This window comes from Gallinula chloropus, assembly GCF_964237585.1.
Source record: "Gallinula chloropus genome assembly, chromosome: 14".
Lineage (NCBI taxonomy): Eukaryota > Metazoa > Chordata > Aves > Gruiformes > Rallidae > Gallinula > Gallinula chloropus.
The window spans coordinates 7499506-7525986 of NC_140099.1; the positions used below are offsets into that span (position 1 = coordinate 7499506).

The 26481-nt window shown below is 41.9% G+C and overlaps 1 protein-coding gene across 1 annotated transcript in view; it reads right to left on the reverse strand.

Annotated features, from left to right (window-relative positions):
- KIF26A (kinesin family member 26A) overlaps nt 1-26481 on the reverse strand; it is a gene marked incomplete at its 3' end in the record, with an annotated part of 98297 nt that overhangs the window by 33170 nt on the left and 38646 nt on the right. Inside the window, exon 4 of the mRNA XM_084270375.1 lies at nt 13069-13235. Within this exon, the coding sequence (XP_084126501.1) occupies nt 13069-13235 (167 nt within the window). The remainder of the gene's footprint in view (nt 1-13068; nt 13236-26481) is intronic.

The window sequence follows — 26481 nt, forward strand, 5'->3', positions numbered from 1 at the left end:
TTTGATGTTATGGTCTGTTCTTCCCCCTTGAACAAGCTTACTGGGCTCCTGCCATGCATATATACCTTCAAGAGGATATAAAGGCTTTCCTCACACTAGTACCGTTACACAAGTGCAGCACCAAACCTTTGTTTGCTTAGCTGTCCCAGCAATGCTGTTGAGAAGCACTGCCAGGAAGAACAAACAATGTTCCTTATTTCAGTGGTTCAACTTCCTCAATAAATAATTAGTTCATCTGGATCACAATGCACAGCCGCAAACAATAGCATTTTTATAATGAGTGATGGTAATAAAGTTTCAATAGAAAGCCATTATTCTGAAACATTCCAAAATGTCAAACTGCATCTGATAATGTGGAGATATTACCAAGCCAACATCATGAGAGAAAGTATCTCCAGTATGAGATTAAAATCATGCCTTGGCTCTTGCACACAACGGAATCTCACAATTCAGGCTTGAGTTTCAACCTATCACTTTGAGTGACCTCTTAATTTTCACTTACTATCTATTATTAAAATCACCAAGGCAGAAATAAAAATCAGCTGTGTTGACATATTAGGAACATCTTCTGCTCACAGCTGATCAGAGAAGACAGGTCCAGAAGGGGTTCTAAGAGGTTATCTACATTTTCCCAATGCTGCATTGTAGGATTAACTTTTCCTAATACATTCCCAATATGTATTTGTTCAACTTGCTCTCAGAAGCCTCCAGTGGAAAGGAGTCCGCAGCCACCTGGAGCAATCAAGTTTTAAATGTTCAGTTTTTAAACATTCTTACTGTTAGAAAATTCACACCTCATGCCTCATAAATCTGACTTGCTGGAATTCATCTTCCTTATTTCCCCCCATCTCCCCAGCAGACATGCAGTGGAGCTTGCTTCCTTCTGCTGCAGCAGCTGTTACCTGCGTGATGATCACAGCCACACCCCAGTCTTCCCTTTACAAAAGGACAAGTCTCAATCCTTCTAACCTTTCCTTGATTTTCTGACCATCCTGTTGCTCTCCCTCTGTTCACATCTTCATAAAGTGTAGAACCAAGGCTGTGTGCATCAGTGCGCAGCAATTGAGACAGACCCACCTGAACTCAGGCACCACGCAGAAAGATCAGGCAAAGCCACTTTGTGATAAACAGAAAGACCTCTGGAAGATGGCAAGTTAAAACAAACTTGCAGAGTACCTCTGCCGTCAGAAGAGCTTCCTCACACTGCACAGACCCAAGAGCTGATCCCTCCTCTCAGCTACATGCTATTATTTAAGCAGAAGCAACTAAACAAGGTAATTTAAGAAATTTGCATATGAGAATGCAAGGAGGAGTATTCACAGTTCTTCTCTGTAATTCTTCCCCAGATTTAAAAAACACCAGGCTCTGATGAGCACTGAGTGTTAGACTCCAACCACTTTTTCCCCACTCCCAAAGTTTCTGAGGTTGCTGTGACATAATTGTCATGACGTCAGCTACATATTCTCCTCAGCTTGTAGACTTTAAACACTTTTCTGGCCAAAGAGCATTGCTTCAGCAGCCAGGACCATGGCTCAGGAACTTTTTTTTATTTATATATACCAGAACAACAGCTAGTCACCGCAGCCTGCCACATACCTTTTCCAGCTCTGCTCACTAATGATGTTAAACAAAGCAGCAGCAGATGAACATATTGCTGTACTTCCATACTCGCTGTTTACAATTGTACCATATGACAAACTGCTGAAAACCTGTGCAGGTTAATCTTTATGTAAGCAAGACTGTCAACACCTAATATAGAAATATGTCAGTTCCTGGGCTGCACGCTGCAGAGATAGCTCCATACTGAAAATACAGCTACCTGAATGCCAGCAATATTTCCTCGCTCCGTTTCATGAATTAACTGAGCTAAAGCAGGCAGAACCACATCAATCTAAGCCTACTCCTTAAGCAAAAATGTTGGGCTTATTTGCCAGTGAAACATAAACTCATGAAACACGTTGAGAAAAAAAATAATAAATCTAGTCTTATTTGTATTCTATGAAGAAAAAGTAATAAATACATTTTTAAAACTACAAGGTAATGAAACAGAAACAATGGTGCTACTCTAGCCCTTCATTATTAATTACTTAAATAGATCACTTAAAATTTTAGCCTGCAACATCAGTTCCTACCATAGAGAAAGAAACCAGTATCAAAATGACTTACCAACCAATAAATTACTTTTGTAACAAAGGATATTGCACTCCGTGTTATTCATCAAAAACAATCGGGTATGTAAAGCAAAAGCTTTCTGCTCATTCAGGCTGCTCCAGGGAACACAATGAGCATGTTTGCAATTGGAAAGGAGAGAGAAAATTTGGGACGTGACTACCAAGGGGTTCGTCTAAAGCACAAGGTTCAGGCAAACATCAGACAGGAAAGAGGAGGGCAGAACAATGGGAAATCCAGTATCTTCATACTCCTGACCACATATGGCAGTCTGTGACTGTAAAGCTTCCTATACCATAAAAACTCTGGTGTGGGTTATGTTTTCAGGTTACCTTCCTCTGCACCAGCACACCATCCCCACAGACACACCATCCTCATCATCTCCAGCTCCCTCAGTTCCACATTTTAGCCCACATCTAGAAAATCCCCAGAGGATCCATCCTTACTTCAGCCAGGTTTTATTTCAGATGCTTATACTGCCAAGCAAACAACTTCTCAGGAGGGCACTTATTTATTCCTACTGTTAGCACGTTAAATGGGCACTGACAGCACTAAACGATGGAAATCACCCAACAGAAGTCATATGCCACACAATGAGCGCTTTTAAACAGTGGAGGGACACATGGACTTCTGAAAGCCCAGAGTTCCTGTGATTTAACTGACATCACTTCTTTAAACAATACTTCTCAAAGGTGTAATAGGCTGAAATTGCAGCACCATTTAAAACACTTTGGGGGGACATGGAAGATGCATATCCTTCCATCACTGCAGACAGAGAGATCCGGCTATTTCTGACACAAAAGTGCTAACTACAAATTTCAGCAGAAATAAGCAACTCCTGAAGACCTGCTTGAGACACATTAGCAAAAAATATTCTGCAACATGCCCCAGACTCCCAACTAGCTTTACTAATAACATTTAGATTAGATTCATTTTATGCTGATTAACTTCCACTGAGTCATTTTCTCACAGTAAAAACTCCATAGGGCACTGCTTCTTAATAAGTGAGCTACACCACTGAGGACAAGAAAAGCCCAGCAAAGCAGAAAGCAACTCCAAGAGCATCCCTCTGTGAGGACCAGCAAAGCAGCACTAACTAGTGCTGAGTGAGGTACTGGCTAAGCTCTTTGAAACATTCTGCCAAAAGAAACATCTTCCATCCTCCAACAGGAAAGGTGAGGGAAGTTTTAGAAAGCCAAAATTCAGTGCTTTTTCACAGAGAGTTTAACAGTACCTTTAGAGTAATCCTGCAGTTGGTCAAGCACTGCAGCTGTAGTACCAGTGCATGACTTTGGCTTGACATTTAATTTTTGTTGTAAATGATGATGTGGGATGTCTCATTTTGCCAACAGCACAAGCAAGCCAAGCTGTCTTGCTCAGAATAAGGTCACTTGAAAGTCCATCTGCCCTGCAAACCACATCCTGCATGCAGTATGCTAGGTGTTAGAGCGACTGCAAGTCAGCCACAAGAACTCAATATTCACTTAACTATCGGTCTGATTTTATCCTTTTACCTGCTCTGTCTTAACAAAGTATTAAAATAGTTACATTATTGGAAGTCTGGAAGTCACTAATGAAGTTGTAAAACAGGTGCAAACTGTCAAGTTACATCCCTGCAGGAAAGTCACCGTTATCATTTTACTGATAGAATGCTCTGTTCCCACTGCAGCAAAAGCCACCAGCGCAGCTGCCACTGCCACCGAGCTGAGGAGCCCCAAATAGCAGAGTCAGAGCAGGCACTGGTGTTCAGGAGTCCAGGAATAAAACAAGCAGGCAGACTGGGGGGGGCTGAGGTGGGGGGAGTTAAGAGAGGTGCTCCTCTTGACAAGCTAGGAAGGGCAGAAAGAAGGAAGGAAGCCAAAAGGAGAGGCTCAAGTAGCTAAACAGGGAAATTCCTGATATTCAAGAAAACAGAAGCAGGTCCATTCAGTTATGGATGAAATAGAAAATACATATGATCATATGAATAATCCCTAAATTAAGGGAGCAAGTATTACATTCAGGAAAGCAAAAGATCAGAGAGAGGACAAAGTAAGAATAAGTATCTGCATGACTCCAGTTAAGATTATCCATAAATACTTCAGACTTTTTCATAGTTTAAAATCCCTTCCACTGACCACTGCTTACCCCCACAAATAAATTCAAACTTTGGTGGCCCGGAAGGCACAGATTATCCCCTCCAACATGTTTGTAAGGATATCCTTTTTTAAATTATTCTACTTTGCTCTTCCTCCTGGTCATCATGAACTTCTCAGGACGTAGGGCTAATCCAAGACCTGATGGCTGCAACAGAGCAGCCTGCACTGATCCACCCAGGGCCTCTCAAAAAGTTGCCACATCTCCCAGAGGGGCTGGCTCAGTGCTCCAGAACATCCTTTGTTATCCATCAAGGTACTTGGGGCTGTCAAAACTCACCCCTCCCCAGAGACAGCCTCACGATAAAGATCTTTATCAAGGCACCTGGTCAGCAGGAAACAATGCCAAGTGTTCTGTTGTGCCCCAGTTCAGCTCTTGTTGTGAAACTGGAGTAAAGCCTAGAACATCCTCTCCAAAATCCTAACCTCAATGAGAGGTTCTCATATCACTACATCCACTTTTTCCCCCCTTTCGCTGTCTCCTCTGCTTCCTACTTCCAACCAATCTGGTTGGCACCAGGCTCCCTCCTTGCTTCATTTTGCCACCTCCAGTGTAGCCCAACACATATTCACACAACCCCTGTGATCCATGGTATCCAGATACAGGTTTTCCTTTCAAACATCTTCCTGACACTGACGTCTCGCACAATCTCCCTTTGGTCCGTACCACAATCCTGAACCCTCACACTGGGGAGCTTTGATATCAAGACACATGACTCCTAGATGCCCAACGCTGCTCCATCTGGTTACCACCACTCTTGATTTCTTTGCCAATTCCTATCCTCTCTCAAATCCTCATCATTGACTCTCCACCTCAGCTAATGATTCGGTGCCTTCTGCCTCTGATTAAATTGCCATAACCTGATCACAGATCTGTTGGCCTTCAGAACATTTTTTTATGCTTTCAGCAGTGCCTATGTCCACAGCTCTACCTTCTCCCTTCTCTCAGCCTCTCCAATTTCCTCACCTCCTCCCTCCACTGAACTACAGCTCAGTCTCTCATCCCTGTTTGCCCCATCAGTCTCGCAGTCATCACGGATGAGCTCTTCATAGAAGGGAGCCTGGCTTACTGGTTGCTGATAAAGCACTGTGTAAGTGTACGATGCAGTATTAGCAATGACACTAGTAATGATGTTCTGCTCTTAAACACACTGTCCTGAGAGTCATGTCTGTCTCTAAGAACAAAGCCTACTAAATTCAGGCTTATCTTCTCATTCATTCTTCTTACAAGCTAATGCAAAATGAGGCATACCCAAAGCATACACTGCTTTGTTTGCCCTCAATTACAGGCAGTATTATGCTGCCACAGCAACTAGGAAAGCTTAAGCTGCCCTAAGATGATACAAGATACTGCACAATGCTGCACACCCTGCCCCATCTCCTGTCCCTGCACAGTGCCATGCGACACACAGGTCATGTTTACTCTCCCAGGACAGCTAGCAACCACATTCCAGCAGCCACAGCATGGCACCGGGGCAAGACGAGGCAAGCCCTTCAGTAGCACCCACTCCATCTCCATCTGTACATCTGCATAAGGGCTTTCTTGCTCTCCCCACTCCATGTGAAGAGGAAAAGGGGGCTGGGAAGGCATCTCCTTCTGCAGCACAATGCAGTGGGGGGGACACTGCAGAGACCAAGCTGCTCCAGCCCACTAGGTTCAGAGGAGGGATTCAACAAGGGGAAAAGGCTAATTATCTATCTGGCTCCTCTTGAAACAGCTGGATGTTCCATCTGTAGCTCTCCGCAAAGTCACAGGTTGCTCAGCCACCCTTCTTGACTGGCTCGCAACAGTGATCAAATGGTAGCAAGAAACTGAGGCAATTGTGGGGCATTTAACAAAGAAAGTTGATGCACCGAGCAGCTGTTGAGCTGTGTCAGTGCCAGCACACCCTTGCAGAATCCCACAGCTCCTGCGATACCGCCTCAACACTGCAAAGTAGGAGCAAGCCACAAATGGGCTTTTTGGGCGCCTCTGCCAGCAAGGAAGAGCTGGTACCTTGCTTCCCTAGATAACTCAAATCTGATTTTCCCACTTCACCTTAACACAGGATTTCTTGGGCGTGGGTTGTGCTTAATGAAGAAGCTTTAACAACTGACTCCACTTCTTCCCTTGACCTGTAATTCCCCAAGAATTTACTACAGTTACCCCTAACTGTTGCAAGCACTTCTGTCTCAACCTCACAGACTAGCATAACTACCACAGGTCAGCACAAAAAGGTCTAACTCAGGATCCAATGAGTCACACATTTTCTTCACCTTTTGGTGAACTACTACTTATTCATAACCCAGTTATCCACTTTATCTGTCAGAGAGATTTAAATTGTGCCAGCTCTGCACAAAGCAAGATACCAGTGCATCCCAGCAGGGTACAGGGCAAAAGTTTACAGCTATTAAATGCAGAGAAGTGGTGAACTACATTATGAGCTTAGCAGAAATATAATTCTTGCTTTTAACAGGACAGAGAATGACAGGCTGAAGTGATTTAGCTAGAAACATCTTAAACATGGCAACTTAAAAAAAAAAAAAAATGTTTCCCTTTTTTTGTGCTTTTTCCCCCCTACATTAAATTCTGAAAGTCCTGACAGTCATGGAATAATCAGGTTTAACAGGTTAGCAGTAATATATGCCTCAAGTGTTCCTAATACATCATAATCTTCTTTCACAGAATTTGCATCACTGTCAAACTGAACTACTGATTTTCAGTTGATGCTTTTAACATGTTTCTATGGTTACTTTCCAAGGTCGCGTCACAGAAGCCTGAACAGCAGTTCAGAAAGACAAAAGGCATTTTGCATCCTTCACCATATTAAATAATTTATGAAAGTTAAGGCATCCTCATGGAAAGAAAAATCATAAAAGGATCGGTTCTGAGGTTATTTTCTCAGCAACAGTTTGAAGCACAGTAAAATCAATATCTCTACAAAAGCCTTCAAGAACCAGACTATTTGACTAATGCTCCATATGCTACAAAACGCTAAGGAACACATTCTATGTTTAGATCTATATGCACAAGCCTACATGAACAGCATGAATGGACCTTAAAGCAGAATCTGTAGATGTCTAATTTGCTGCTGTCAGCTTCATCTTTTAAATCAGGCAGTAGGCATTGTCTCAGAAAGTGTTCTAAATCGAAAAAATGCAAAAATAACGCTGGAAAAAAGAAGTAAAAATGGTAATGACAGCCTTTATTATTTCCATGATTTTTCATTCAAAGCCACACAGATTTCATCTGTCCCTGAAACGATACAAATTTTGACTAGTGTAATGAAAGCTTGTACACAAAGTATCTGAATTCTCTGCCTACTGCTACACTAGATCAGAGTTTATTGGAACTAATTGAAGTGTCTGAGCCTTGGAACAAAAACACATTAGTCATTTAGTGGTTGTGCTAATATTGCTATGCCTTTCCTGCAGTTTCATTAGATACAGACTGTTTCAATATCCTAATCATATGCTCAGTCACAGCACAATCAGTACAGAGAGTACTGACAAGCTGTCCCACCATGCCTAAAGCTGATAAGGTGTCTGCTCTATGAGTAACCTCAATTATTGACTATATTTTATGGTCAATCTAATGACCAAATGCTTATCAGTGAACCATCAGGTGCCTGTAATAGGATAGTGACCCTTAGTTTATATGTACCATTACTGCTCATTAGTGAATAATTAGATTCTTTAATCCACAACTCACAGGCATTAAAATATGATGGAATATCCTGAATGTAGAAAAAGACAACTACGCTTATTTTAACTCTTAAGATGCTCGGTTACATTACTCAGAGATTGTATATCTTGTTAAGAAAAGCTGCTTGTAGAAAGCCTATCACGTGTAATGCTTTATATCATGTGCAAATTGACACAACTTTCCCAAACATGGAGGAACACGATGAGAGTGGAAAGATAACAGGTGTGATTCACCACTGTGACTCACCAGATTTAACTTAAATGGGTTTAGTCTAACAAAGCCCAGCAACACTGCAAATAATTTATAAACCTGAAAACTAGGAAGTGCTAAGCTTGGAAAACTAATTTGTCTAACAAAAGCAGGCAGATGCAAGGGACAGCAGCTGCAACGATACAGTGATTTCCCCGTCTCAAAAGCAGCAGTCCCACAGCAGCAAGTGCAACCCTGTGACCAAACCAGTTTGAAGAGATGTGAAAAATAACCCAACATCAAACAAGAATAAGAAGGGGGACTTAGTAATTTGTCTTCTGCTCAACACTGCTCATGGTTGCTTGCTTTTTCTACATATTTTCTCCTAAATGGCTTGGATTCCCCCTCGCTGCCCTGTCACTGCTGAAGCCTTCTTTGTGCACCAAGACCACGCATCCCTGCTCTCACTGAAACAATGTACCCCAAGCCAGCAGCACAAGCAGTGCTGACACACCCTCACAACCCACCAAACAGAGGAGACGGCTTTGATTTCCCAAGGGGGCTTTATCCTCCTCCCAAGGTGGAAGTATTTTATTTTTGTCAGATAGCCTCTTCCCAAATGCATGCCCATTCTACTCCTCCCTGCCCTTCTGCCTGTTCATGGAAACACTATTACTTCTCTTCCCCAGTCTCTGGGTGACAAAAACCCAACAGCTTATTCCAGCTTTGTACCACAACATGCCAATACATACACAGTTGCAAGCACAGCCTACAGGAGGATCCTCACATTTTCACTTAATAACATAAAGCTTGTTCACATTCCTTATACAAAACAAAACCCACTGGAAATGGGTATAAAGCGTGGTCCACTAAGTGGACCATGAGCTGTGCCACATCAAGGTAAAAAAGCCCAGCTGCAGTCATCTTTAAATCTGAAGAATGCAAGATTAAACTTCTCCTGCTGAGTTTTAAGGGTAGACTGGCAGCCTCTTCATAGCCATCTATGCCCAAGAGCTGCTCATTTTGCTCTGGATTGCTTATTTTGTCAGTGACCTATTGAGAAACTGCATTTTCTGCTAAATCCTCTGGTCCCTCAGTAACACGACCACTGAGTAATGTCTGGCAATTTGCTGGTGTGACAGAGTCAGATGTTAATCAAAGCTTTCTTCCTTGTATGACAGATGAGAATGAGGAAGAAAGCTTAAAACTGATTTAATTTCTTAATACGCTTCTGTCTGCTGGCTCTAATATTTGGCTTTGATTTTAAATACTTAGCACTTCCATGCTAGGCACTCTGCATTTCTAGGTAATGAATAAAATACATTTTTTTTTTCAAAAAGCAGAATATAATTAAGCTTGAAGAAATTAAATATGACATTCAAATGAGAAAGAGCTTTGGATGAATATGTATATTTGGGCTGCACGTACGTTTTATAAAACTAATGCATTCACTGTAAAGACCATCTTAAAGATCCTCATTTTAGCCATGGGTACCTCCTATCACCAGGTAAATGTTTTACTGTAGCTCTTAGTTATTATTTTCCAGGTGAGGACATGAAATCCCTGTGCGGTCTTTTGAGAGTGTGATCTTACAAACACAAAGCTATGACTCTCACCGAGAAGCATATTAGAGTAAAAAACAAACCAACCAACCAAAAAAAAACCCTGCATATCCCTCCTTCCTTCCCAGGAAAGAGACAGCTCACAAGCAAGAGTCAAAGGGTATTATTTCACCACACAGAGACTCTAGTTTTAATGTGAAAAAGACATTTATTTTCTGCCAGGAAACCATGCCACAGCCAAAAAGCTAATTGTACTAGGACGTGTACACACACAGTTAATGCTGTTTCATGGAGAACAAGACTGGAATCCTTTATTTATGTGAAAAAAATCTGTATCTAGTGTTGCTGCTGATAAGTAAACCATAGATGCAGTTTCCATGGGCACTCTACGAAGGCTTTGTCTTTGAAAGAAGCTAACTCTGCACTCCAATACACTAAACGTTAGTACACATCCATATTTTTGCCTAGCTCTATGACAAGACAGCCTTTTTCCCAAGCTGAAGTCCCAACCACAGCCTCTTTTACAGTACAGAGAGGGAGGTACTCAATAGATTTGCCCAGAGGGGGCAATGATTCAAAAAAAAAAAAAAAAAAAAGAAAAAAGTGTGCCTGTGTGATTATCAAGATATTAATTGCATCTTTCCCAGAAGAGAACAGGGAATAAAATGTGCCAGGCTCCGCATAGCACGAGTAACACACTGGCTCTGCTATGCAGTTCACAGTTTAAGTGGCTGAGGAGAGAAATGTGGTAAGGCCAGAATCAGCAAACACAATGAATAGAGACTACAGCATAGCACTAGTGCCATGACTCCTCTTTCATCTCTAGGTGCTTGGTGAGAGAGGAGTAGCTGGACGGAGAGATGAAGGACAGAGAAGCGGATGCTGCTGCAAAGGATTCAAGGTAGGGCTGACCTTCTTCCTTAATGTGCTCAAGGCCAGATGATGCAAAAGGAAAAAGGAGATGGGACTTGAAAGGCTGTAGCAAAGAAGCCTGATAGCCCAACAGCCAAAACTGCTGATATCCCAATACTCACAGTCCCAGGATAAGCCATTCCATCTTAGTTTCTGCCAGCTCCTGTCTCTCACTCATTCTTGTAGGTTTCCTCATCCTCCTCCTCTCCCCTCCTACTTAGGGCAACATGGCATGAGGGCGAGAGGAAGACTCAACATGGAAACTTTGATCCACAAGGTGCCCATGCCAGGAGGAATTGGAAGAGAAACAGCAGTGGGAGAGAGGGCTTCTCATGAAACTCAAGCCGATGGCAGTGGAGCACCCCAGCCAGGGCTACACAGCAGTACCCACCTGAGGACATGTTCAACATGTTTTTGACTAGCAGGGATCAATAATGAACCTCTCTCCCCTGGCTTTGTGAGATTTTCTGCATTTCAATTCAGATTTTTAATCACAGTCATAACTAAACTTGTTTCTTTTAGGGAACCTGAGATTCTCTGATGGGTTCTGGAATACTGAGAAATGAATGCTGAAGTACATTCATCAGCAATGTGATGAAATATCATAAAAATGATACAAAACTAATGAAGATAAATTATTTCTCATTTATGTCTCTCTTTCCAACACCAACCCAAAAAAGGGGGAAAAACAAAAGGGAAAAAAAGAAACCGAAGCACTTTTTGCAGAAAGATTCAGCCAGCTCTGTTCTTTGGCTAAAAAAAAATTGATGAGAATCAATTTTGAACAGAGGAAACGTGGGTAGGGAATAAGCAATGTACTAATGGGTTTTAAAATGTTTTAGCTAGCACAAAGCTGCTAAAGCTATAAAACTGATTCACTCAAGGCAAAGACAGATTCATGAGAAGCAATTAGGGCCTGATCCAACATACAATGATGTCATTTGCAGTCTTGCTGCTGACTTCAAGAATATTTGCATCAAGCCAATGACAATCATTAGTAAAGGACTTGTCACTTTACTATAAAACCAGGACTGAGTTTTACTGACCAGTGACAGAGGCATCACTGGGGGGAAAAAAGATTTTGGATCCTACTTCAGATTATTAGGCCCTGACTTCTGTCTCTTAATTCCAAAGTGGGCATTTTATTTTCTGTACTTCCCCAGTCAAAGTTGTGGTCTTTACATTTGCTTACAACACAGATTCATACTGAAATAAATCCCAAGTAGATTAAGCTAAAACAGACTGTTATCACCCACAATGTGAAATACAGTAATGAAAACCGTGCTGCTGTCCAGTCTAGATCCTTTGTAGAGGATACATCTGTCCTTATTTACTGAACAAGAAGAGAGATGTCTGAAGCTTCCCCCTTATCTTTCCTCTCCACTCCCCCTGATTTCAGACTTAGCAGAGACAAAACACTAATTTACACACACCACTGGTGTATTCATTTATTTCCCAACCTCCTGTGTAGAGAGAGACTGTGGTATGTGGGCATTTAATGCTTAAGATTCAATGCATTATGTTCTAAATAACAGGACTTGGGAAGTTGAGCTCCTTCTGAGGTCAGACTGCAACTTACAGTAAACAATTTTTTTTTTAATGGTGCAAAATATTTTAGAGATCAAGGAAAAGGAAACACCACAATTACCATCATGATTAAATGATGAAAAGAATCCTCATTAAGTGCATAATTTTGACTTTAATGCCATTCGCAGACTTACAGTTTTTTGAATATTGTCTCAAAACATGTTCAGTTCTGAATTAAAAGAGGAGTTTGGAATCGAAGTACAAAGCCCTGATTTTTGTTGTTTTAAATACCATCTGCTTGACAGCGTATTGCATTTAATCAACATTGGTAATTACAACAAACATTTCACAAAGACAACTAACATTTCATTTTCATTGTAAGACCTAGGAATAGGGGGGAAAAAAGATTATTCTAGGCTACTGCTAAAAAAGAATGTCTTAAACCATTTTAACTGCTGTTACCAACTATGGAAAAACTTTTTATTTACACACATAGGCCATGCTACTGGATAAAAGTCGAACTTTTTTTATTTAGATCTGAGTGAAAAAAAATTGTTACTTCAGCTTCTGCTCCAAGGAAATCTACAGAATAACAAACTTGCTACAGGTGTAAACATCCATTAAGGACAAAGACCACCACTAATTTTCTTGGATTCTGGTGAACAGGGATTCCCGCTCAGGTGTCCATAAAGAGAATCATGCTGTTACCACCACATTCCTGCTCTCCAGTAGCAGTGGAAAGCCACAGTCACGACTAGGTGACCAACTCCACCTCTCAGCAACAAACAGCACAATCCAAACCTTCTACCCATGATGAGGACTCAAGAGCATTTCACAAAAGTTTGAAGACCCGTGAGCAGTTACAGAAACCAGAAAGGTAAAAAACTACCTTATGAAGAATGAGGCTGCAGCTGAGGTACCTGCCGAGACCCCGGCTGGAGCAACCAGGCTCTGGGAGGCCACCGAGCCACCTGCTCCCGTGGGGTCGGAGTTGTTCTGCCCTGAGCTGATCTGAACATTGGGACCATCTCGGCCACATTCTGGTGCTGTTTCTGCCTGGAAAAAACAAACAAACAGAAAACAACCAACATATATACAGGTTAATACGCTTGCTGAATGGCCACGACAGGGAGAAATGTCATGCAGCATTTCTGAGGGTGTCATTACAAGGTGAAGGCAAAGATCAGCAGTGGCTGAGGAGCAATACAGCTGGACAAGCATACTGCAGCAGGTTCTGCAGCAGAGAAGGTAAAAACTATGACTACACCAGATGAGCAGAAAAACACAGAAACCCTTTGTGATGGGTAAATGCACAGTTAAATAGCTTGACAGGCATGAAGAAATGGAAAACGATAAGCAGAACCCTTTTGTTTTAGTGTTATTTGGGAGCTCACAGAACTGTTTGTCTGGTTCAGTTATAACTGTCAGGAATTATTTTTCAGTGGCACATCATCTGCAAGACCTATCCACTTAAGAGGAACTAACCAGTCACTTTTGTAACATGTTTCCACATGAATAACCCCAAGAACTAAATAAAAAACAATTGATTTTTGTAAAACATATATACTGCCCTGCTTTTCAGCATTATCTAGCTTAGCAGCTTAAGTACACAGCATTTTTGTCTCCTGAAAACTGTTCCAGTGGAAGAACAGGAGTGACTAGAGATGCATCATCTGAGACTGCATTTGGAGTGAGGGTGGGGGAACAATCGCTTTGGGATTTTGCCAAAAGATCGGATGTCTGTATTGTGAAATTGTGTCATGTCAATATCTTCATGCTTAGGCCACCAACTCGTTCAGTACCAAGTTCAATTAAGTCCCATCAGTCAAATGCTCATTGACAGTGCTGGGAAGGCCTCCTTTTAGGAAGAACCTGCTCTGTGTCTTGGAGTACTGAAGATTTAATTAAAGACGACACCACAATAAATATTTGTCAAAAGAGTTAATTGCTTCATGTATGGTAATATATGTTGTTTCTGTCATCTGAAATACTACTTTGACATTTCCAACTAATTAGCTAAAATAAATTCCAGAAAAGGAGACAGCCTTGTAATGAAGCACAAACGCAATTAAGTACTTCCTGGGATGCCACCAAATTTTAAATTTTGTGCTGCTATAGATCATGTTTTACAACTACAGAGATGCAGACATGGTAATAGGGCCTTCCCAGGTACATACACACCCTCAGTTTTCTCATACAGTGACAACCCAAACAGTTTTTCTCATGAGAACAGAGCCAACCCCACTATTAGCTATCAAGTAAAAGAAAGCTCTGCCAACCAACCAGTGCTCAACTGGCCGTCTGGAGTTTCATCTGGACTCGTTCCCATAGGCTGAGTGCTGAATTCCCAGTTCCCAGCAGTCAACAAGAAAGTGCACCCAGCTCTTTTGAAGGTCTGTTCTTTAAAGATTAATGCTAAAGATTAATACTATTATCAGTAGACCAGCTGACTAATGCTTTGCCATAGACTCCAACACAAAAAAGTACTCTTACAGAGCTCACCTAAGAGATCTGAGGCTGAGACACAGAGGAATATTCACGCAGATTAACTTAATCCTAGTGAAGCTACTCATGCTAGAAGCCTAACTGGAACCTTTGACTAACCCTCCGTAAATCCCTTCCCTCTGTAATACAGAAGTCTCAGGAGACTTAGCAATGCAGGCAAAAAGGCAGTGACCACGCCGTGCTAGAGGTCAGGACTGGCACAGCAGACAGCATGCCAGTGATATGAGCAGGTAATTGAGCATTAAGTAATTGAAGCGACAAATGTGTGGGTTTGACCTATACCAGTTCTGTGGCATGGGGAAAACAATGCCAACTGGGAAAGATCCAAACGTGACATCTAAACTCCTGAGTTAAGTGAACCAATGCAAAGCTCTAATAAAAGAGCTTGCTAGAGACTTACCCATTTACAGACTAAGAAATCTACAGCAGAAACTCTGGAGCCAGTACACAGGACTCACAGACTGGCACACCAAGGGGTTGCCATGCCCAGCAGCCAGTGGTGCGATGGCCACCAAGAGAAGAAAACCCTACCAGAAGCCACTGGCAGGCTAACATTGGTGTTTGAATACTCCCATATGCTCTGCTAGGAAAGCAGCTATAACCCTCTGTCATGTGTGGTGGTGTCTCAGACTGAAAATGACAGGGTCAGGATGACTTCCCAAGACCTAGTTTTCCACTCACGTTCAACAGGGGTTATATTAGAAGACAGGACTTGGAAACAAAGAAAAATCACATTGTTTAAGCAGAATATTGAACAAAGAATGTAGAAGCAGCAGCTTGCTTCTAACCAATAGTCCTTTAATTAATTCATAATCTAAATGAAGGCACAATTTAAACCTAAACTCTGAAGTCTGCAGAGTTAGAATGAAACTTCAGTGAATTTTACAGGAAGGTATAACAGATTTGTAAAAACTGACTGGAATATGTTAACAGATCGATTCCTGTAAAAGTTATTCACACTTAACAAAAATACGAGCAATGTATAATGTACATTCCCTTTTCACTGCTTTATTTATGAGAAATTAGATCCTATGCATCCTATGACACCACTGATTGTGGACATACCAGGCATCCAAATTGAAATATCCAAATCAAACATGATATTTCAGATACCAGATGGTTAACATACTTTCCAGACCAACACATCTAAGTTGAATGTCTGTAAATTGCCATTGCTACATTAGGCACTTTTGAAAACTCAGACTGCAATTCCTGGGTAAATTTAGAGTTTTATTCTTAGTTCTGCCCATGCACGAAAGGAGGATGAGGGGAAGCCAAGGAAAAGGCACCAATTCTTGTAAAGGATGGGGTGAAGTGAAGACACTTGCTTGTATTAGAAATAGTGTAGCCAGAAGGCCTAGGGACTGTGCTCCTGTACTTGGCATTGGTGAGGCCACACCTCAAGTACTGTGTTCTGTTCTGGGCCCCTCACTACAAGGAGGACATCAAGGTCCAGGAGCATGTTCAGACTGGGCAACAAGGCTGGTTAAAAGGCTCTAGATCAAATCTTATGAGGACCGTCTGAGGGAGCTGGAGTTGTTTAGTCTGCAGAAGAGGAGGCTGAGGGGAGACCTTATCACCACCTACAGTTACCTGAGAGTATAGAGAGGTGGGAAATGGTCTCTTTAGCCAAGTGATAGGTGATAGGACAAGGGGAAATGGCCTTAAACTGTGCCAGGGCAGGTTCAGATTAGATGTTAGGAAAAAGATCTTTACTGAAAGAGTTGTCGGGATGTGGAACAAGCTGCCCAGGGAGGTGACTTAATCACCATCCCTGGATGCGTTTAAAAAACAGGTAGATAAGGTACTTAGGGATATGGTTTAGTATAGGATGGGAACAGTTGGACTCAATGATCTTAAAGGTCTTTTCCAACCTAGTCATTCTGTGATTCTGTGACTCCCAAGATAAACTCATCAACATAAAAGTGCAGAAGACAACCTGTACCTTTTTCACTGTCTTCAATTACCCAACTGGTATTCTAAAACACAGGTAAAATCAGTTTTGCTGCATGGTGAGAAGCTAAAAAAAGAAAAATAATCATAACAAAAAGTTCTTCCATGTTTAGGATTCATTTGAAGGACTGCTTGCATCATCCAAAGTGCAAGTGTTTTCCAGCACAGTGTTTTCTACCTAAGACAGCTACATCTTTCAGCTGATGATGAGGGCTCAGGTATGTGAGGAAATTTGTCAGCTCCAAGTCATTGGCCCTGAGAGAGGAAAACTAAAGTCAAGTAATGGGATCTTCCCTTGCACTCACGTTTGTTGCACCAGCATTTCGACTTGTGTGACTTGTAGCTGCTGCAGAGGTATGGGAATAAAGGGGGTTTGTTTTTAAAATAATTTACGTGTTTATTTCATGCATCTCCCTCACCTTAACCCATGATCTTCCAGGGATTGTGTGTGGAAAACATACTTTTCTAGAAGAACAGGAGCAACTTTGCAGGATTTTATGCACGTAAGTCTGCACAGGGAGAAGAGCCCAGTCTGCAGCTGAGAGAGAACTGTGAGTCACTGTTTACTAAATCTTCATAAATCACTCATGATCAAATGCAGAAATCACAACCTTGTCACTATAAAGTGTTCCTGACTGCACTGAATATTTGAAGTGCCACAGGCGTCCGCATCCAGAGATTAATCTTTGCTTTAATTTAAGAAAAAGTGTTGATGACAAAAGCCATTAACCCTCTGTAAAGCAGCTAAACCTCAAAGGCAGGGTTTCCAAAACTACTCTATAGGACCCCTTCCCTCTGCTCTCTCCAAAGCCATATGAAAACTGGTACCATTAAAAGCATGACAAGGACAACACTGGAAAATGTCACACCAGGCGTTTTGCACATTCAGGAATGACCGATGTCTCGGTGCTTCATCTCGGTGCTGGCATAAAGAACAGGAAGGTTTTGATATGTGGTCCCAGCACCCATCCTGAGGACATGGGAGCAGACCTGAACATGCTGCATTCTGGCTGACAACCCAGGTTGACAGGGCAACAACAAGCCATGACAGGATGAGTTGTTCCCAGTTAAGATGGCCAAAGGCCGTGAAGGTTAGAAGAGACAAAGGTGACCTGGCATCCCTGGGCTGTGGAGAGAGCAGGAGCATCCCCTGTGCTGTCTCCAGTTCCCAGCACACAGGTTCCCTGCCGTGACCAGATGGCAGGAAACATCTGCCCAGGTTTAAACAAGTCAGAGTAGTCCAAAATTATACTGTAGAAAAGTTGGCCATCGGTTAAATTTCTAGGTACACAGTACCCGGTCAGGTCATTACCATCTGAAGCATAATTACAACTCTAACAAGCCCTTTACAAGTTTGAAGTGCAAAGCCAAATACTACACCATAATGTTTCCAGTTTCCTGAATATTTCTATTCTCTGGACAATGACCTTTGTCCAGTGATCCAAAAAAGCCAAGCTAGGTGCTGCCACTTTGTCTCTAACTTGTGCAAAATACGTGCCTGGTGACAGGCAAGAAAAACACAGGAATATAAAAATTGAGAGAAAAATAGATCAATCCCAGGATCGCACTGCAGTGGTAAAAGAAAACTATCCAACAGAAGGCTGGATACTAATCAGATATGATGTCTAAATATAAGTATCAAGAACAGATCACAGAAGAGGGAATGGAGAAAATTACAAAAGCATCAACAAGTCTGACACACATCTGTGTAATCAGAGTCAGAACTCAATACAATTTATTTTATATCAAAAAAATTGGCCCCATAATGAAAGCATTCAACAGGGCTTTAACAGTGAATTGCAGGTGAAGCTTTCGGAAGATCAAGTCTGTACTAGGGCTTCCTTTTTTCCCCCTTTTCAAGTTGTTTTTCTTCCTTTCTGACTAGCAGGCACACAGAATTTTGACTATTTGCTTTAACTTGGTCTTCTCCCCTTTCCGATTAGAACGTCACAGCCAATTAAATAGTAAAAACTGCTTGATCTAATGATTATGTAAAGTATTAAATCTACTGTTTGCATATGATAGAACAATAATTTTCCCCCTAAATGATTCATGCTAAGACTCTTATGACCTAATACCACTAACTGGAACAAATGTGATGTAAATCTCTATCTGGATAATGCTCACATTATAAACCCTTCTTTTCCATAAGCGTGGATAAGTCCTGCTTATGTCTTCCATTGGAAAGGTCTCCTCCTGCCTGACTAGCATTACGTAAAGTTAATAGTGCAGAATATGCCAAGTTGAAGTAAAACATGTTCTGGATAAACTTTTTACTGCCACTTGACAATGCTTCTGCTGGGGCTCATAATAAAATAACTAGGCCATTTTATAACTACAATACACTACTGTAGTCATTTTATAACCTGCAGCTGCGATGTGGTAACAAGAATGCCTAAACCTGTAGTTTCAGGCTTTTATGTGCATCTTGTGTTCAGCGTGAATCAACTGCAGAGCATAATATCCCTTCCCCCAAAACAGGTTTTCAGCTACAAGAGTTGCTAATGCCTGGCTTATTGATCTCTGAAGATGAGACAGAAGAAAAATCACAGAGAAGTAGAATTAAATAGAAAGAGGAGGGCCCATCTGCTGTCACAGACTGGAAAGTAATATAGGAGATCCAGAGGCAACCTCAGGGCCCTTGCTTTTTTGATTAATATCTGCATTACTAAGACAGGTTAAGAGTTTGGATCTTTACCACCAAAAATCACCAGCAGCCTGTGCTTCATGCACAGCAGGAACCTCACCCTTTAACTGCAGGGCACATGCATACAGCTACATCCAGCACCGGTGTCGTTGGCAGTACAAGGATGGAGAAACAGCAGGTCATTTCCCTCTGACCAGGGGCTTCTGATCTCAACCTAACTCAGATCTCTCCTAAACCATGGTCCTTGGTCCCTAAGAAACTTATTAAGGTTTTGGGCAGGTCTCTTTCACCTACAAAATGCCCGCTCCTTCCTTCAGCCTGCCCACATTCCCAGGCTGGAAGGTCTCTGCTGCCAGGGCTGTCATAGCACAAAGATGACACCAGGTAGCAATGGACCAATTGCATCACATTTCAACTACTCAGGACATGAGTACCAAAGGAGGCAGCAAGCAAGCAATACGCTTTTTTTTTCCCTCTTCACAGCTATCTGACCACTATTTCCACAAACTTCACCCTCCTACCTGCACATGTAGACCACTTGGAAAGTCAAGGCAACATGAAAAAGGGCTATAAGACACAGATCCAGCTGCACATAAGGACTCTAAATTGGGACTTTTCCCATGTATGGGATTTAAAACAGCCAAGCTAGAGGAACTGTTTCTTCTAATGCCTCCAGGCAAGCATCAGAAAGTGTTGCTCAGAGTCCTCCCTGCTGACATGTATTACAATAGCTACAGCCTCCAAAGCCAAAAAATTATAGCTGCGCAGTACTCAGGGTATTTTAATTTACCACTGTGGTCAAAACTAAAAGTGAACTGTTTATTCAAGTGGACAAATATACAGTCAAATCCATGCTTTGTGTCAGAGGCTGATATGAGCAAGCAAGAGAATTCATTAACAAGCTCATAATAATGCAAATTTCTGTCAGCTTAGGATTTGTTTTCCTGTAAGACGACAAATGCTTTTCCATTAGGACCAACTTCCACAGGCCAGATGTGTCTCTAACAGCAGCAAAACACAGGACAAGTACAGAGCTTCGAACTGGGAGAACTTGTGTCGCCTTCCTTGACTCCACAACAAAAATTCTCAATGACTTTAGGTGGCTCAAGCAAAATCTCACTGTGCTTTGATTACTCACTATTCAGCAAAATGGAATAACCATGTTCCCAAGAATTACAGGTCTTACAACTCTATTATAATGATTACATTGTTATAATGATTGACATATAATGTCAGCAAATAAAGGCAAAGGTGGACAGAGACTGTCATACCTAATTTCTATTTCAATCATGCTTGAACCGCTTACATATTAGATAAAACTACTGTATAGAGAACATCTCTTGGGACCAATTTGCCTGACAGCTACCACAAGCAAGGCACCCACTGACTTGAAGAGGCACAAGCCCTCGTTACATGCAGGGAAAAACAGGTCTTTCGTACACCCAAAACTAGAGAACAAGGTTGAATTACAGGCAAGATGATGAAACAGGGTTAAGTTTGCAAACACAGGGACATTGTTGACTATGTGATAGTTGCTGAAGGACACGGAGGTCCCACATTAGGGATGGAGCTGTGCAGGTGCTGCTCTTTCTTGTTTTGTGGCTGTTCCCTGCTGACCTGCTACTTACCCCCCATGTGGAACCCTGTAACCCATAAACATAGTCATGATTCACCATGACTGGAGTCACATTTGCAAGCCTGAGGATTGCAAAGCTCTTTCAAGTAGCTAAATGCCATGACAGTAATGATGACCTCCAGAAGAACTTCCCTAATGTGAACAGGTAAAGAAGTGGCAGGGGAGATCTGACATAGATAAGAACATGTATTTAAGGAAAAATAAACTAGACCACCGCTAAACGATGCTGAACTTATAACTTGCAGTTACAACTTGGAAGACTTGAAAGTCATTGCCAGTTCCTCTGAACTCAAGATGTAGCAGCCAAAAAACCCACCAAACATATGTTGGACATCACAAGGCAGGGCATCCAAAACAAGGACCATATCCACATACTGAGTACCAGGGTAAGTCCTAGTGCTACATCTCGAGACAGGGGTAGTGGAATAAAGGAAATGACAGAGATAAGCAAATCAAAAAGATGGAGCAACTGCCTCAGGAGGGGAGATGAAGGGAGGCCTGACTGATGTTCACAAAGTCGTGGAGATGGTGAAAAAGCTGAAAGTGAATACTTCTTTGCACTAGGATAGTGAAGTCATTTAACCTGCCGACATGGGAGGCTTGGAGGCAGAGAGTGCCAGCAGGATCAGAGAGGGATTAGAGAAATTGCTGGACAGCAGGTCCATAAATAGATACTAAAGGGAACAGACAGGATGTGTCCCTGAGACTACCTCATGCATGCACACTGGGGAGTATAAGCAGACTGCAGAAAGCAACCAGACGCCACAGCTCTCCCTAAACACCATTTTCAGCTCCACTGCTGGAGACAGCTCTGGGCTAGACAAGCTGCAGCTGATACACAGTAGAGTATTTCTGATGTTCTTATAATTGCCTCAGAATCTTTTCACCAGAGTCTTTCTTATCTTAACTAGTAACAGGAGGTTGCATTATGGCCATAGGCCCCATGAGGCATCAGAAGAGGGTAGTAACACTCGGGACCTCTACACAGCTACTCTGCATGGATCAACTAAACCCAAGCCCTTTCCAAGCTAGGCATCACAAGGACCATGCTTCCCTTCTTCACCCTTCCACTGCCATCTTCCCTGCCACAACAGCCAGCTGCTTTGCCCAACTTTACCACAATGACCTTTGAGAAGCAGGAGGGTGGAGATTCTTAATGGCAGATCCATTATCTCTGCCCACCATCACTGAAAATACAGCAGCGAACTCCTGCCCACAGCATCTTTCAAACCCTTCCTTCCAACAAGGTATCAGAAAAGAACAAACTCATCCAGCTTTGAGATAGTGGCAGCTATGCAAACCCAGAGGAATTAATTCATAACCATCTGGGCACCAAATAAAAGTAATAATAATAGGTCAACTTTGGAAAATGCCTAACCACCACATCAGTTTGTGTAATAATTTATATGGACTCACTTGCCCAGAAGTGTTTCACGATTCAATTTTACAACTACTACTTCCAGATTCAAAGCAAACCTCTAATTATTGATCCTTCGTTACACTGGGAAATTACCTCATCTCAGTTTTAAAGTTCTATTTATAAGTCTAATAATCTCATCATTGATTATGGTGACTGTATTCTAATTATAAATCCATTATCTCCTCAACAATGAAATAAAATCAATAATGCACGTAAATGGGAAAAAGGAATTTAAATGCATACATTAATGTCATTTCAAGTAGCACTACTTTATGCACCATCTCTAACAAAACTGTGTCACATCATTAGCAATAATGTGAAAAATCTTTTTCAATTAACAGAGCTGATTCGATGCTATGTTCAGTAAAGTGGCAATCCATTCCATTAAACACACACATATGAAGTGCTTGAAACATCTCTGAACTCCATCTATACATCATAAATTCTCTCTGAAGTTCTGAAACAGGAAAGTAGATACATTTTCTAGTGGTGCTTTTCAAACCTCCCTTACAAAGTAACCACCTAGGGAACTTCAGTGATTCTAGCTGCAAGGAACAAAAAGCATCAATATTTGCCATGTGCTCAGCCACTGGTGCCACACAACAGCGGGACATGCTTTTGGCAACGCTCACACTGTGCACAGTCTGACTACCTGGGGTCCCGCAACCTTCCCCTACTGTCATTCCAGCAGCCAGCCTAGGGAGCAAACGTTAAACTCAGAAGTGCTCTCCAAAATCTGTACAGCTTTCAATCCTGTTTCACACAAGCAGGACAACTGGGCAAACCACACTTGCATCCATCTGTGCAAATCAGTTCCTCCCATGCAATATATGGAGACCACTGTGAAAGGCTTTCTCTGCACCAGCCTGCACACAACCAAGGTCTGAGCTCAGTGTGAATTTGTCTGGTTTCCCTGCTGCATTCACCACTGAAACCAAACTGCGCTTTCCAGCACCAGCCCAGCCTCAACAACCAACGTAGGCAGTGCAGAACCAACAGTAGCCTCATGAAAGCACTTCTACATCAGATATACAGATAATTTCTCAAAAGTTGGATGACACTTCTGAGCTCCAGCCAAGAAGTATGAGGCTTTCTTGTAAAGTGATTTCTAATGTTGGGATTGTGTGGGACGCACTGATTCACAATCAGTTCACTGGAGAATTCACAGTGGAGAACACGTACCGTATAGATGGACCTGTGGGAAACTGAAGTGAACAGAAAAGGCCATCCCAAAGAAACTAGTTCAAAGGCAAGGGCAGAAAGTCTAAATATTTGGGGTAAAACAAGGAGGGGATTTTTTTATTTTAGTGTATTTTACGATACACTTGCTGGATGACAGAATGATCTGTGGGCCAAAGGTAAATCCCGTGGATTATCATTTGCACATAGTCTCTAAAATTTGTTTGTCTTAAATCTACCCCTGATGTGTATAGGTGAAGTCTGGGCCAGCATTCTTTATTATTGCTTGCCGACTTCAATTGTCAGCAAAGGCAAGTACGGACTTGTTTCCCTGTGAAAGCTGTAACAACTGCTTAGCCTAGAGGGTGAAGGATCAAAAGACCTGTTTTCAGGTGGGAATTTGAGCCACAGGAGGGTCTGAGTACTGCAAATTGTTATCCTGTCCCACAACTGTAAAACCAACACTATGGCAGAAGTGTCAAATACACAATATAAAGAGATGCAATCCACACCCTCACCTAGGAAAATGCACATTTACATCACGTAGCCAATACAGCATCACAGAGTTGTAGGGGTTGGAAGGGACCTCCAGATATCGAGTCCAACTCTCAAAGCAGGTTCCCTAGGACAGACACACAGGTAGACGTGCAGAAGGGTCTTGAATGTCTCCAGAGAAGGAGACTCCACAACCCCCCTGGGCAGCCTGTCCCAGTGCTCCATCACCTCCACTGTGAAAAAGTTCTTTCGCATATTAGTGAGAACTTCCTATGCTAATACCCTTTCTGTCAACTCTTAACATTTTTCCTAAAACACTCCAATACCTGAAGATACTCTAAAAAGTAACCTAATTTTAACCTTCAGCATCCTACGCTAGGGAAAATGTAGAAAAAAGGGCAACTTCACAAGTACACAAAACAGTGGCCTATGTTTTTATCCAAGTCTTTAAGGCTGAATTTTCACCTAATACTTTCCAAGCTGGTCTGTCCCGTGGCTGCTGGGGCAGGGTCTCACTGATAGAACCCAAGGTGCAGGTAGCAGCATCATCCTCCCACACCACACTCCTCCCTCTGCATGTGCTAAGGCAGCAAAGTGCAATGCAAGGCATTCCTGCCCAGCTACAACACAACACTCAGGAAAAGTCTTTTTCCATGGGGGCTATAAATTAGGTTAGCATGAGAAAGCATTTAGTAACTCAGATCAAAAGGTTTCCTTCTGCTGTTCAGACTTGTTAGACAGAGTGACCAATGCTAGCTTTGAAGATTTACCCCCTTTCCTTTATGTACTTCCTCTACAAGAGCAGTAACACTAACACCAGCAAAGCTAAAGGAAAAACAGAGAAGCCTCTATGTAGTCCCAGCTCCACTACCCATCTGGGGTTTGCCGTTGACTTTTACAGAATCAAGATGTTATACATGGAGTTTGAAAAATGTCCCAAAGCTCAAAGTCATCCAGATGTCTCACAGAAGATTTATGGTCAAAGCACTATATTTTAATTGTTTCGTTACAAAATATATTTCACACATTGTATTAATAAAAGGTCACTGAGAAAGCTATCAAGAAGGATTTTAAAAATTAATTTAAAAATCCATTTGGTATGACATTTATCAAAGTAAAAAGTAAATGCTGGAAAGTAAATCTTGTCATTCTTCTGTTTTCTACAGTCAGCTATTTTAGTGCATCTTCTAAGCAAAAAGGAAGTCATCCCTGCTATAAACAAAAAAGGAGGATTTAGGGAAAGTCAACAGAGGCTGAACTGCCCACAGATGAATCCATCTGGTTTAGATTAGGGCAAGCAGAAGACTTATTCCTAGGAACTACAGGAAAGCTTGAATTGTGACTAAACTCGGAGATTTTTCCACATAAAACAAACAAACCAACCTAACCCCTTCAACTTTAGAGTGTATGCACCCATTTACACATGGTGATTCTGCCCCTACTCTGCTTGGTGAGACCCCACCTGGAGTACTGCATCCAGCTCTGTGGACCCCAGTACAGGAAAAACATGGAGCTTTTGGAGCAAGTCCAGAGGAGGCCACAAAGATGATCAGAGGGCTGGAGTGACTCCTGTGAAAACAGGCTGAAGGAGTTGGGCTTGTTTAGCCCTGAGAAGGCTCCAGGGGGAACTTATTGTAGCCCTGACACAGGCTCCCCAGAGAAGCTGTGGCTGCCCCTGGATCCCTGGCAGTGTTCAAGGCCAGGCTGGACAGGGCTTTGGGCAACCGGGGCTAGTGGAGGGTGTCCCTGCCCATGGCAAGGGGTTGGGACAAGATGAACTTTGAGGTCCCTTCCAATCCAAAGCATTCTGTGATTCTATGCTGTGGGTGAAGTCTCCCTCTCAAACTCACTGTCAAGGCCACAAACTTATACCTAACATTAAATTTGTGAATATGCTCAGAGAAACACATTGGACTTTTGATAAAAGTACAATTTTATATACATACGCTTTAAAAAAAAATCTTACTTAGGTCACTTTTAATTTTCAAGGGTTCCAACTTTTCTAATTTCCTAAAGGTTTGGGTTTTTTAATATATTTTAAAAGCAACTTAGAAACTGACCAAGATTCAAGGAGACACAATATTTTGCCTTTTAACCAGTAGCAATTGTATATATTCAAATTAGAAATACAGTGTGGCACAGATTTAATTTTACATTAAGATTTTAAAAAAAGCAATTTGCAAAACAAGCTCTATTTCACTGTGATGTCTTTATAGCACATGGCATGGCTACTTTACCCCTTTTACACAGTACATAATACTGCATACTAATAACACAATCAATTGAAACCATACAGCAGGACCTCATTTTTCCACAATACACAGTACATGCAGATACTTCTAATAAACCCCCTGAAAATATCTTGTATGCTTAATGTTCTATCTCTCTAGCCAGATTCTAACATATCTAGGAAGCCCAAACTCCCCTCACTCCTCTGCTCCTGTGTGACAACACTGAGCACCACTAA